The 12,526-nt window shown below is 36.7% G+C and overlaps 1 protein-coding gene across 1 annotated transcript; it reads right to left on the bottom strand.

Moving 5' to 3' along the window:
• Nucleotides 1–9,939: 9,939 nt before the first annotated feature.
• On the bottom strand, nucleotides 9,940–10,270 carry LOC103108306 (general transcription factor IIH subunit 5-like). The gene has a single exon (XM_060191909.1). It carries the CDS (start codon nucleotides 10,225–10,227, stop codon nucleotides 9,940–9,942), a length of 288 nt encoding a protein of 95 aa, XP_060047892.1. The 5' UTR covers nucleotides 10,228–10,270.
• Between the last annotated feature and the right edge of the window lie 2,256 nt (nucleotides 10,271–12,526).

The following is a 12,526-nucleotide window of genomic DNA, read 5'->3' as shown; positions in this document are numbered from 1 at the left end:
CCTTCTGAGAGTTTTCCAGACTGCTCTCCACATAGGCTGTACCAATTTACATTCCCACCAGCATGTAAAAGGGTTCCTCGTCCCAACATCCTCTCCAGCATTTGTTGCTGCTGTCCTTTTTGATGTATGCCATTCTTGCAGGAGTGAGGTGGTATCTTAGTGTTGTCTTAATTTGCATTTCTCTGACGATCAGTGACCTAGAGCAGTTTTTCATATGTTTGTTAGCCTTTTGGATCTCCTCTGAGGTGAATGTTTTGTTCATATTCTGCCCATTTTTGGATGGGGTCATTTGCTTTTTTGGTGCTAAGTTTGCTGAGCTCTTTATATATTTTGGTGATTAGTTTCTTGTCTGATGTCTGGCATGTGAAGATCTTCTCCCATTTTTTGAGGGGTCTCTCTGTTTAATAGTTTCTTTGGCTGTGCAGATGCTTTTCAATTTGATGTAGTCCCATTGGTTTGTTTCTGCTTTAGTCTTCCTTGCAATTGGGTTTTATTCATCAAATATGTCCTTGATGTGTAGGTGGAAAAGTGTTTTACCAATGTTTTCCTCTAAGTATTTGATTGTTTCTGGTCTGACATCTAGGTCTTTGATCCATTTGGAGTTGATTTCTGTTTCTGGTGAGATAAAGTGGTTCAATTTCATTCTTCTGAATGTTTCAACCCAGTTTTCCCAGCACCATTTATTGAAGAGAGCCTCCTTTTTCCATTTAATCCTTTGGGCCCCCTTATCAAAGATTAGATGCCCATAGGTGTTGGGATTTACTTCTGGGCTTTCAATTCTGTTCCACTGGTCTGTGTGCCTATTTTTGTTCCAGTACCATTTTTTTTTTATGATGATTTTGGCTTTATAATATAGTTTAAGGTCTGGGAGTGTAATGCCTCCATTTCTGTTTCTTTTCCCTAAGATGGTTTTGGCAATTCTAAGTATTTTCAGGTTCCAGATAAATGATTGTAGTGTTTGTTCTATTCTCTTAAAGAAGCTTGGTGGAACTTTGATGGGTATTGCATTAAATTTGTATATGGCTCTGGGGAGAATATTCATTTTGATGATATTTATTCTTCCAATCCATGAGCATGGGATGTCTTTCCATTTCTTGGTATCAGTTTCTATCTCCTTGAGTAGCGACTCATAGTTTTCAGCATACAAGTCTTTCACTTCTTTGGTCAACTTTATTCCTAGGTATTTGATTGATTTTGCTGAAACAGTAAATGGGAGTGATTTCTGGATGTCTTCTTCTTCAGATTTAGTGTTTGCATAAAGAAATGCCACTGATTTTTGTACATTGATTTTGTAGCCTGATACCTTGCTATATTGCCTAATAACTTCCAGTAATTTTCTACTGGATTCTTTAGGTCTTTCTATGTATACTATCATATCATCTGCAAATAGTGAGAGCTTGACTTCTTCCCTTCCAATCTGTATCCCTTTGATTTCTTTCTCTTGCCTGATTGCTATGGCAAGAACTTCCAATACTATGTTGAAGAGTAATGGTGACAGTGGACAGACCTGTCCCCGATCTGAGGGGCAATGCTTTCAGCTTCTTTCCATTGAGTATGATGTTGTCTGTAGGTTGGCTATATATAGACTCCACTATCTTGAGGAATTTCCCATCTATTCCAATTTTTTTGTAGAGTTTTGAGCATGAACGGGTGTTGGATTTTATCAAAGGCTTTCTCTGCATCTATTGAGATAATCATGTGGTTTTTGGCTTTGCTTTTATTGATGTGGTGAATGACATTGATTGACTTATGGATGTTGAACCAGCCTTGCATTCCTGGGATGAATCCCGCTTGGTCATGACGAACAATCTTTTTGATGTGTTGCTGTATCCGGTTGGCCAAGATCTTGTTTAATATTTTGGCATCTATGTTCATCAGAGATATTGGTCTGTAGTTTTCCTTTTTTGTTCTGTCCCTATCAACTTTTGGTATCAGGGTGATGTTGGTTTCATAAAAGGTGGAAGGGAGTATTCCTGTGTCTTCAAGCTTATGGAATAGCTTAACAAGTATGGGTATTAAGTGTTTCCTGAATGTTTTGTAGAATTCATTTGTGAAGCCATTTGGTCCCGGACTTTTGTTGTTGGGGAGATTCTTAATAAAGGTTTCAATTTCTTTGTCTGTGATTGGTGCATTTAGATTTTGTAGTTCTTCTTGGTTCAGTTTTGGAAGTGCAGAGGTTTCTAGGAATTGTTCCATTTCTTCCAGATTCTCTAGCTTGGTGGCATATAGTTCTTTATAGAAGTTTCGCAGGATTCTCTAGATTTCTGTGGTATCAGTTGTGATATCTCCTGCATCGTTTACAATTCTATTAATTTGAGTCTTCTCTCTTTTTTGTTTGGTGAGTCTGGCTAGGGGTTTGCCAATTTTGTTTAATCTTTCAAAGAACCAACATTTGGCTTCATTGATCTTTTGTATGGTTCTTTTATTTTCGATGTTGTTTATTTCTGCTCTAACTTTAGTGATTTCTGTCCTTCTGGTTGCTTTAGGGTTCCTTTGTTCCTCTTCCTCTAAGTCCTTGAGGTGTGCAGTAAGGTCGTTCATTTGGGCTTCTTCTTGGTCTTTAATATGTGATTGTATGGCTATAAGTTTCCCTCTCAGTACTGCTTTAGCTGTGTCCCTAATATTTTTATAGGTTGTGTCTTCATTTTCATTAGTTTCCAGGAACTTTTGAATTTCCTGTTTGAGTGAGTCTCTGACCCAGTGGTTCTTAAGGAGCATGTTGTTTAGTTTCCAAATTCTATGTCTTTTAATAATTTTCCGTTTGTTGTTAAATGTTAGTTTTACTCCACTGTGGTCTGAGAAGATACTTGGGATGATTTCAATGCTCTTGAATTTATTGATGCTGTCTTTGTGGCCTAACATGTGGTCTATCCTTGAGTATGTGTTATGTGGATTTGAAAAGAAGGTGTATTCCAGTTTTGGGGGGTGGAGGAGTCTGAAAATGTCCAAGAGTTCTAGTCTGTCAATCTCTTCATTCAATTCTCTTGTATCTTTATTGGTTCTTTGCTTTGTTGATCTGTCTAAGTGTGAGAGTGGGGTATTGAAGTCTCCCACTATTATTGTATTACTATTGATGTATTTTTGAAATTCTTTCAGTAGATGCTTAATGTATTTAGATGGTCCCTCGTTGGGTGCATAGATGTTAATAATTGTTAAGTCTTCTTGGCTGATTGATCCTCTAATCATTATGTAATGTCCTTGCCTATCTTTTATTACTTTATTTAATTTAAAATCTATCGTGTCTGAGATGAGAATGGCTGTTCCTGCCCTTTTTTGTGGACCGTTAGCCTGTATGATAGTTTTCCATCCATTCACTTTAAGTCTGTGTTTATCTTGTTGTGACAGATGGGATTCTTGCAAGCAGCATATGGTTGGGTTATGTTTTCTGATCCATCCCCCACCCTGTGCTTTTTGATGGGTGAGTTTAAGCCATTGACATTTATTGATATTATGGATTTAATGTATTGTATTGCCATTGTTCTAAAAAAATTGTTTACTCTGATATATCGCAAGTATTATAGTGATATTCTTGTTTATAAGAGGTCTTTTAGTACCTCTTTCAGGGCTGGCTTGTTGATGGTTGCCTCCTTTAACTGTTGTTTGTCTAAGAAGGTTTAGATCCCTCCATCTAGTTTGAATGAAAGTCTAGCAGGATATATTATCCTTGGTTGAAACCCTTTTTCATTCAGGGCTCGATAGATATTTTTCCACTCCCTTCTGGCTTTTAGAGTTTGAGTGGAGAAGTCTGCAGATAGTCTTATGGGTTTTCCCTTGTATGTGACTTTTTGTTTCTCTCTTGTAGCCTTTAGGATCCTTTCTTTATCCTTACTTCTTCTCATTGTGACTATGATGTGTCTTAGTGTCTTCAGGTCTGGGTTGATTCTGTTTGGTACTCTCTGGGCCTCTTGAACCTTGATATCCTTTCTGTTATTCATGTCTGGGAAGTTTTCTTGTATTATTTCCTCTAGAATGTTTGCTTCCCCTTCCTCTTTTTCTTCCTCTGGCAGGCCAATTATACGAATGTTACTTCTTTTGATATCATCCCATATGTCTCTGTTGTTGTTTTCAGTGTCTCTCAATCTCTTTTTAAGCTCTTTCACCTCTTTCTTAGTTTTCTCTAACTTATCCTCTGTCTGACTAATTCTGTTTTCTGCTTCTGTTAGTCTGCTTTCCCTTGCCTCAGCTTCTTTCGTCATTACAGCTATTTCAGCTCTCAGTTCTCTAATTGCCTCAAGATAATCAGTATTTTCCTTGGGGGTCTCAACTGTTGTTTCCCTAATGCTGCCATTCCTTTCCTCCAATGTTGTTTTCATTTCTGTGAGTAATAAGTTTATTATTGCTTGCATACTTTACTTATCTATGGTTTCTTCTGGCTGATTTGTAGTTTCTTCTGTGATCTTGTCTTCATTCATTGGAGTAGCAGTTGTATTTGTTTTTAATCTACCCATTTTATTATTTATGTGTTTCTCTTTTTTTTATGCTCTGTTGTTCCTCGGTTGTTGTGTCTTGAGTACAAGTAACACTGTACTAAATACCTTTATGACAATTGCACTCACCAACCTCCGGAATTATAGTAGCAACTGAAGTAAGTATTGAAGTAGTTTAATCGTTACCAGTTAGCCAAGCAATTTCTCCAGTCCGTGAAAAAATAGTAACCAATTCCCAGTGAAGAAAGAGAAAAGAAAGAGAGGATAGCAAGAATAGACAGTTATGCATATCTACTATCCAGTGTATATTCTAGGGGTAACAAGAGGGGAAAGGGAACTAGAGCACGGATACACACATAGAGAGTCCACTCTGAGTCAGATTTCTTCCCCAAAATAATTCACAAATTCAGAAAGGCAAAGAAGAAAGAAGTGTATGACAAGATTAAAAATAAAGAGAGAGAGAGAGACAAGAGAGAGAAAAGGGAGAAGATAAGAAAAAGAGTTGTAATTAAAGAACAGTGCAAGGAACTTCCCAAATGTGTATCAGTGAATTAAAAAAAAACACCCTGTTAGGTGGTATGGGGTATCCTGCTAGGAGCTGGTCCCCAGGGACTGCTTATGGGGGGTGCGGCAAGGATGTATGCTTGAAAATTAAAAGAAAGAAAAAAGAATTTTTTCCCCTACTCTAATTCTTAACCCAAATTAAGTTATAATCATCTCTTTGTCACCACTATGACACCTTATTGGCTGGCCTGCTAAAGGCAGAAAATCCTATTGTTTCTAGGGAGTGTGTTTGGAGCTCAGCGGCTAGCAGCTTTCCGTCCACCATCTTACGGGAAACCCCCCCCCCAGACTTTTTTAAAGGATTTCTCGAAAATGAAAACTAGCTCCAAGTCCTTTGATCCAATGAGAGCTATACTCAAGAAGTCTTTGGATCCGCCCTCAGGGTCGCGGTGGTCCCTGGAGACTTCCAAGAGAAAGCCCCCGAGCTAAAGTGCTCTCTCCGGGTCCTCTGCCCGCCGCCCAGCAGCTCTCTGCAACTGGCGGAGGAGCAGCCTTCCCGGGCGGATGACAATGCCCGGCGCACTCACCTTGCCCTGCGCCGCCTGGGAAGTCTGGAGCCCTGCTAGTCCATGTCACCTTTACTCTAATTCTTAACCCAAATTAAATTATAATCACCTCTTTGGTGTCACCCCTTATTGACAGGCCTGCTAAAGGCAGAAAATCCTACCGTTTCCAGAAGATGTGATCAGAGAACACGCTGTTAGCAGCTTCTCAGTCTGCCATCTTCCCCTCCCTCCCTACTATGATATTCTTAAGGTATTGAAAAACTTGAATGAAACAATATTTTCAAGTTTTGGAGACAGAATAACAGTTATACAAAATACTTTTGTGTTTGAGGGTCTGAAGCCTGACCTTCAATAATCAGCACCACCATAAACCAGAAATCAGTAGTGCTATAGTCTCTCTTAATTTGTAACTTTCATCCATTAAAGCAAATCAATGAAAAATTTAAAAAATAACTAATTAGTATTTGCTATTTTTTATAATAGACTATAGTTCTTTTAAAAAGGTATTTTTTATTCTTTTTCAATGCTTTATTTTATGTTTCTTATATTTCACAAGGCATAGAGAATTTGAGAAGGAAGAAACAGAGAGGAAGAGATAGAGACACATACAGCACTGCTTCACTACTTTTGAAATTTTCTCCCTTGCAGGTAGGGACTAGGGGATTGGACCTGGGTCCTTCCTTGCACATGGTAATGTGTGCATTTAGCTAGGTGCACCACTGCCCAGCCCCTAGACTAAAGCTCTTGACAATAATAATTCAGTAAGTAGAAAGTCCAATTAGCAGAAATAGTTTGACGGAGTTAGTGGTTTACTAACATTATTCTTCAGCTGTGACCAGGCAAAAGAAAATTGATACAATGCCAACATTTAATTGTGATTTTTATTTTAATAGAGAAACTAACTCACCATAAAATATTGCAGAACTCTGGTGATGGGAATTGTGTGAAATTGTACCCCTCTTATCCAAAGGACTTGCCAATCATAATTAATTAAATGAATTTTTAAAAAAAGGAAAGAAAAGAATGAAAATGTGTTCAACTTTCTTTTTTCATATTTAGTTTTCACCTTTTAATGAATTCATTCTTATATTTCAGCTATAATCAAAATATAAATTTAATAATGGCATTGTTTCTCCTAGTCAATGTTACATGGTAATTACTTTTCTATTTCTGTTCTTGACTCTGTTTTGATAGATAGCTGAGCAAGTGTCTATCAATCACATGAACCAAATTTCTGAAGTATTCTATTTTTGAATAGCTAGATGACTGTGTTTGCAATACTATTAATAAGGCTGGACTTTTAAACATGGTCCTTTCTGTTTTTAAATAATTAATTTTTAGGAACTAGATTATCTTGAAAGGGGGTACTTTTTGAAAAGGATACTTACTTTAGAGGACCTACAGAATAGTTATCTCTTGTGGCTTTATGTGGATTGTTTTGATTAAGAAGACAAGGCCACCCACTGTAAAGATTTGTTTTCGCACTCCATCTGTTTAGCATGTACTGTGTAGAATAGAAAAAATGTTCTGATCCCAGTGAAACAGTGTTTGATATTCTATCATATTCTTCATTTTTTTGTGAGTCATTCTTTCTATATGTCTAGCAAGATTGTGAGCTCTACAAAAAGAAAAAAGAAAAAAAAAGACAGAAATCTACTATTCAGAAGTGAATGAGTATTAATGAGCACATTGTGTTCATCATTAAAATTGATTTTTAAAAACTAAATACTGCTTGTTATGTAATAAATGTGAAGGTACAGGATATGTGGACTAGACTTACTGTCTAGCACTTTGTAGTGAAAGGAAACATACCTTGAGGGGAATTTTGCTTGTGTGTGTTTCAACAACAGTTGCACAAACTTTTTCCACATAAAAATCTTTGTTTTCTTGGTGTAGAGTTGAACTAACTTTGCTTTAATCACAAATTATATTCAACTCCATTATATGTACTGATTGATATGTCATGTGATTTTGTTCAGAATTTAAGAATAAACAATAAAGAGTTTATTTATTTATTTATTTACCAGAGCACTGCTCAGCTCTGGCTTATGGTGGTGTGTGGGATTGAACCTGGGACTTGACGGAGCCTCAGGTACTTCAAGTGAGTAGCATGAACTTGAGAATACAGAACAGACATTTCAAAAGTTGTTTTTATCACATTTTTCCTAGTTTAAAAACTGTTCCATTTTTAAATGCTTTTTTACATATTTTTTTTCAGTATGATCATAAATTTCCTTGTGCCAGCAACTGTGATGAAATGTCAATGGAAGTCCTAATATGTCCAGCAAAATGTCTCACATTCAGCAAGAGCCCAGTAAATTACAATTCATGTTGTCAGGTAGTTAACCACATTGTTAGAGCAGAACAATTTTTAAAATTTTTTAATTCATAAAATGGAGATACTGACAAGGCCATAGCATAAGAGGGTTATAATTCCACACAGTTCCCACCATCAGAACTTCTTATCCTCCCCATCCCCACACTTGAACTTTCTCCTATTCTTTATCACTCTGGGAGTATGGACCCAAGATCATTATGGGGTGCAGAAGGTTGGAGGTCTGGCTTCTGTAATTGCTTCCCCACTGAACATGGACATTGGCAAGTCAATTCATACTCCCAGCCTGTCTTTTTCCCTAGTTGGGTAGGGATCTGGGGAGGCAGGGCTCCAGGACACATGGTGGTGTCATCTGCCTAGGGAAGTCCAGTTGGCATCATGGCAGCATCTGGAACCTGGTGGCAGAGTAATGAAGCTGGAGGGTTGACATTCCATGCCTGATGTCTCTGGATACAGTCTGAAATGAAACATGTCAAGGTGGTATTGGTTGAATTGATTAGGTTGGGATCAGGAGATGCAGTATGAGTTGGTATGAATTGGGAGAAGCATGCAAGAAAGTGAGCCCCACCCCAGAAGTTCCAGGACTGGGAGTAATATGGGTTTCGTAGAGAATGGGGAATGTTCCTGCTATCTAAGGGTTTAGAAAGCAATAGATAGTTATTGCTATAACCACATTATTTGGCAGTTGGGTTAAATATGAAAATCTCATTTTTAGGATTTGCTGTATCATACAACACCTCACCATAATTTATTGTCCTTTAATGTTACTTACATATAGCTGTATCTTAGAAAGTGACACAAACAGTTTCTTCTGTTCTCCCTGGTCTAAGATTATAGGTGATTTAATATTTCAAAGAACGAGTCATTATTAGAGATGTATTAACAATTTGAGCACATTGTTAAAATTCAATCTGATTACCAATTTGAAGTCTTAAGTGCTTAGACTGAAGGCATATATACTCAGAGCTATAGTCTGTACATCAAAAGTTTGAGACATTCAATCCATTTCCCCCTCTCATATTAATTAAATAGTGATTTGTAAGACTGTGAATTAATAGGAGTGTATATTAACACCATTCCCACCATCAACGCTCTGTATCCCTCCCCGTGTCCTCCACAGTGAAGTTGAACATCTACCCTCACTGTCTCCCCAGAGATATTTATTTTGGTGCCATACTTAGAGCAGAAGTTTTATATAGAAATTGTCAACAGCCATTATTACATATATTTTGTTCTCAAACTATCTTCTATTAAGAAACTGTGTTTAGACCAATACTTTCCTGACTTCTTAAGATTTTGGCACAATTAAATAAGAAAACTCCTTTACTGGTTGTTTCACAAATATTTTGCTTCCAGTAATTATCATACAAATCCAGATTTTGCATTAATAGAAATAATGTCTGAATGTTCCACTACAAATATTTAAGATCGAGTAATATATTCCTTTCTGAAAATGGAGATTTTTCTAAATGGATATAATGTTTATGTTTTTTTAGCTGTGAACATTTTATTATTTAAAACAGATTTCATTGGGTAGTTAGTTCTAAAGCAGGCTCTTTGTCCCATCAGATTCATAATGTCAAAGATGAAGTCATCAAATTTCCTCTCAAGCAGTATTCTTATTCTAAGGATTTCATTAAAACTGTGACTGTTATGCCAATATTCCAGGGCAACAATTGAAATTCATAGTCAGTGTTTCCATATTCAATCTCCAAACAACTGCTAGTTAGCATGGATAAAATGTATTATTTCTCTTCCATCTTCACTTTCATTATGTCCATTAAAATAATAATGAAACTAGATCTGAAGTGTAGAGAAAACTTACAGCTGATCCTTTTAGACTCTCACTTTACTTTTACTTAAATGTGTGATGACTGGTAAACAACTGAGAATTGTAGTGTTTATTCCTAAAATGTCTTAAAATGTAATATGTGGTGAGGAAAGCTGAAGATTCTCATCTCCCATAAAAAAATATCCTCCAGTATTACAAAGATAGGATTAATTACCACAATTAGGTCAAGCTTCTCTAACTCATTTGTTTCCTTGCTTTCACCAAATATTCATTTTTTCTTTCTTTTTTTTCAGTCCATTATTAAAAAAATTAATCCTAGGGCATACATACTGCAGAGAATGAACAAAAGAACATGGTGACACATGAAGTCCAAGGCCACAGTGGCTCGCACTTCTGGGTAAGCAAGTAGGTGTTCTGTTTCATGAGCTCACTCACGAGCTCCAGCAGGACTTCCACCAACTCGGCAATGACGAAGACGTGAGTGTCATTGAGGTCCTGGATGATGAACTTCTTGCCCAGGGTCTTGGACTCGGCCAGGTAGAGCAGGAACTGCTTCATGGCTGGATCACATTCTATTAGCACTCCTTTCAAGACGTTGACCATCTTTTCCCAGCCAGAAGGGGCAGGTGGTGTCCAGATGCTCCTCCCACACAACCCCTTTCACAAAATATTTTTTGCTTCTCTTCATCCAACACATACACACACACACACACACACACACACACACACACACACACCTGAGTAAATGTGTTCAAGTATAACCTTTGTAAAAATATTAAGCATGTGGCTGATAGACAAATTTCACAAACCATACAGTCACAGCCCTGACATACAGTATAAGATCCGTGATATGGATTGGTAATTATTTAACTATTTAATTTATATTTTTAGAATGCATGAGCATGTGGTTAAACTCTACCATCCAATGTTATCATAATAACTTGACTTTATTATTATGGTTTACAACCTAGATTTTGTTTCTTGAAAGTACAAGTGAGACATCCCTTTGCATGTGAACACATTTTTCTTCTTCTGGACAGACTATCCTCTTATGAACCAATAGAATAATTTTTTCCCCCTCCATGGTGTTTCCTCCATCACTAAGGCTCAGTGTCAGCACTATGAACACACTACTGCAGGCATCCATTCCCCCCTCCATTTTACTGCATAGGACAGAGAGAAATCAAGGAGGGGGAGATAGGGAGAAGAAAGGTACCTGCAGACCTCCTTCACTGATTGTGAAACATTTTCCTCACAGGTGGAGAGCAGGGGCTGGAACCTGGATCCTTGTGCAGGTCCCTGTGCTTTGTACTATGTGCTTTTTACTGGCTGAGCCACCATCTGCCCCTGAAACATCTATTTTTTTTTGTTTATTTTCCAATATAAAGTTGAAATTTGAGTATGACATCATAAAAGTATAGACCTTAAGGTGTAAAGATAATACAAAGGAATGATCAATTTTACTCCCAGAATTTTAAATGCATTTATAGATGACTATACTATCTTGAAACTAACATATACATTTTTGAGACCTTCTAACAGTATAACAATTTATTTTACTAGATCCAATTCCATTCCTGAAAAACACTGATATTTTATTCAATAAATAGTTTGTGCTTACTCTTTGCTCAGATACATACTAGACTGTACAAAGAGGGAAAAAAAGATGGATGTTTTCTTTTCAAGAAATTGCCAATCTAGTATGAAAAAAAATAAGTATAATAGTTAGATATAATAGTTTTGATCAAAATACCAAACAAATGTGTATGGTAGTAAAATAAAGCACAACATGATCAACTCTGAGAAGATTATTTAAACATTATTTATAGAGAGACAGATGTTTACATTAAGTTTTGAATGGTTAGTCATTTTATGTAGAAAAAAGTTATTTTAAGGAAAACTAGCAGAATCTAAAAAAAGAAAATTAGCCTGAAAGTGTTGTGAAGTTCAAGGAAATTCTAAGTTTCTTATGCCTCAGGCAATAAAAATGTATATACATTTGATCAGAGAGACTATTGATGAAATAAAAAGAGACCAAACAAGAGTTTGTCACAAACTTGGACTTCTATCCTCATTGGCAACTATAGACACGAAAGTATTTAATGTAAGAATAACAAGCTATGATTGACATTTAATTTTTTCCCTTAACAGATTAGAGGAACTGCTATGAAGGCAGGTGGCAATCGGAGTAAATGGTTAAGAGATAATATGCCTTTTAAAAAATATTTTTGATAATGTAGATTACCACCAGAGGAGATAAAAGAAAGAAACTACAGAAAAGGAGATTCAGCTGAAGAGAATCCTGGCTACTTGTGTCAACACAACTTAACCATTTATTCCTGAAAATTCTTTACCAGGAAGGTAATTCTGCAGGCCAATAATTAAAATCACTATTGGCCTGTTTGATATATGGAACGTGGAAACAAATTTATTTGAGAAGTTTGCTCATCTGGGTAAACAGATCTTCCATTAAGATAACATCTTGCTCACCTGAACAAACATCCTGCTTCTCCAATAATACTGCACTGTCAAAGGTTCCTCAAAATCCTTGCCCTACAAAGTCCACCAATTCAGGAACATGATATAAATAGTTTCTCCCAGTTTTAACAATATTCCCATGAACCTAGGTCATGTGACTCTAAATGTGTTTCCTTACTTGGTCTTTTCCAAGACACTAAGATTCTCTCAAGGAAGTGTTAAACCTTGCTGTAATAAATCTAAATAACTCAATTTTTCTGGTGAATTTATTGTTTGAGGAGACTGTTGGGGGGCAACTGATAATCGGGCTCTTTAACTGTTTCTTGAATAGTGTAGATACGAATAAGGGGAAAAGATGTAGACTTATGCGAAGTAATCAAACAAACAAGGAAGATGAGAGGGGCCGGATGGCACAGCTGGTTGA

This window comes from Erinaceus europaeus, chromosome 5, assembly GCF_950295315.1.
Source record: "Erinaceus europaeus chromosome 5, mEriEur2.1, whole genome shotgun sequence".
In the NCBI taxonomy this organism is placed as follows: Eukaryota; Metazoa; Chordata; class Mammalia; order Eulipotyphla; family Erinaceidae; genus Erinaceus; species Erinaceus europaeus.
This window is presented reverse-complemented; position numbering and strand designations above follow the sequence as displayed.

Coding starts and splice junctions, on each gene's coding strand:
- LOC103108306 (XM_060191909.1), bottom strand. CDS start 10,227: ATGGTCAACGTCTTGAAAGGAGTGCTAATAGAATGTGATCCAGCCATG.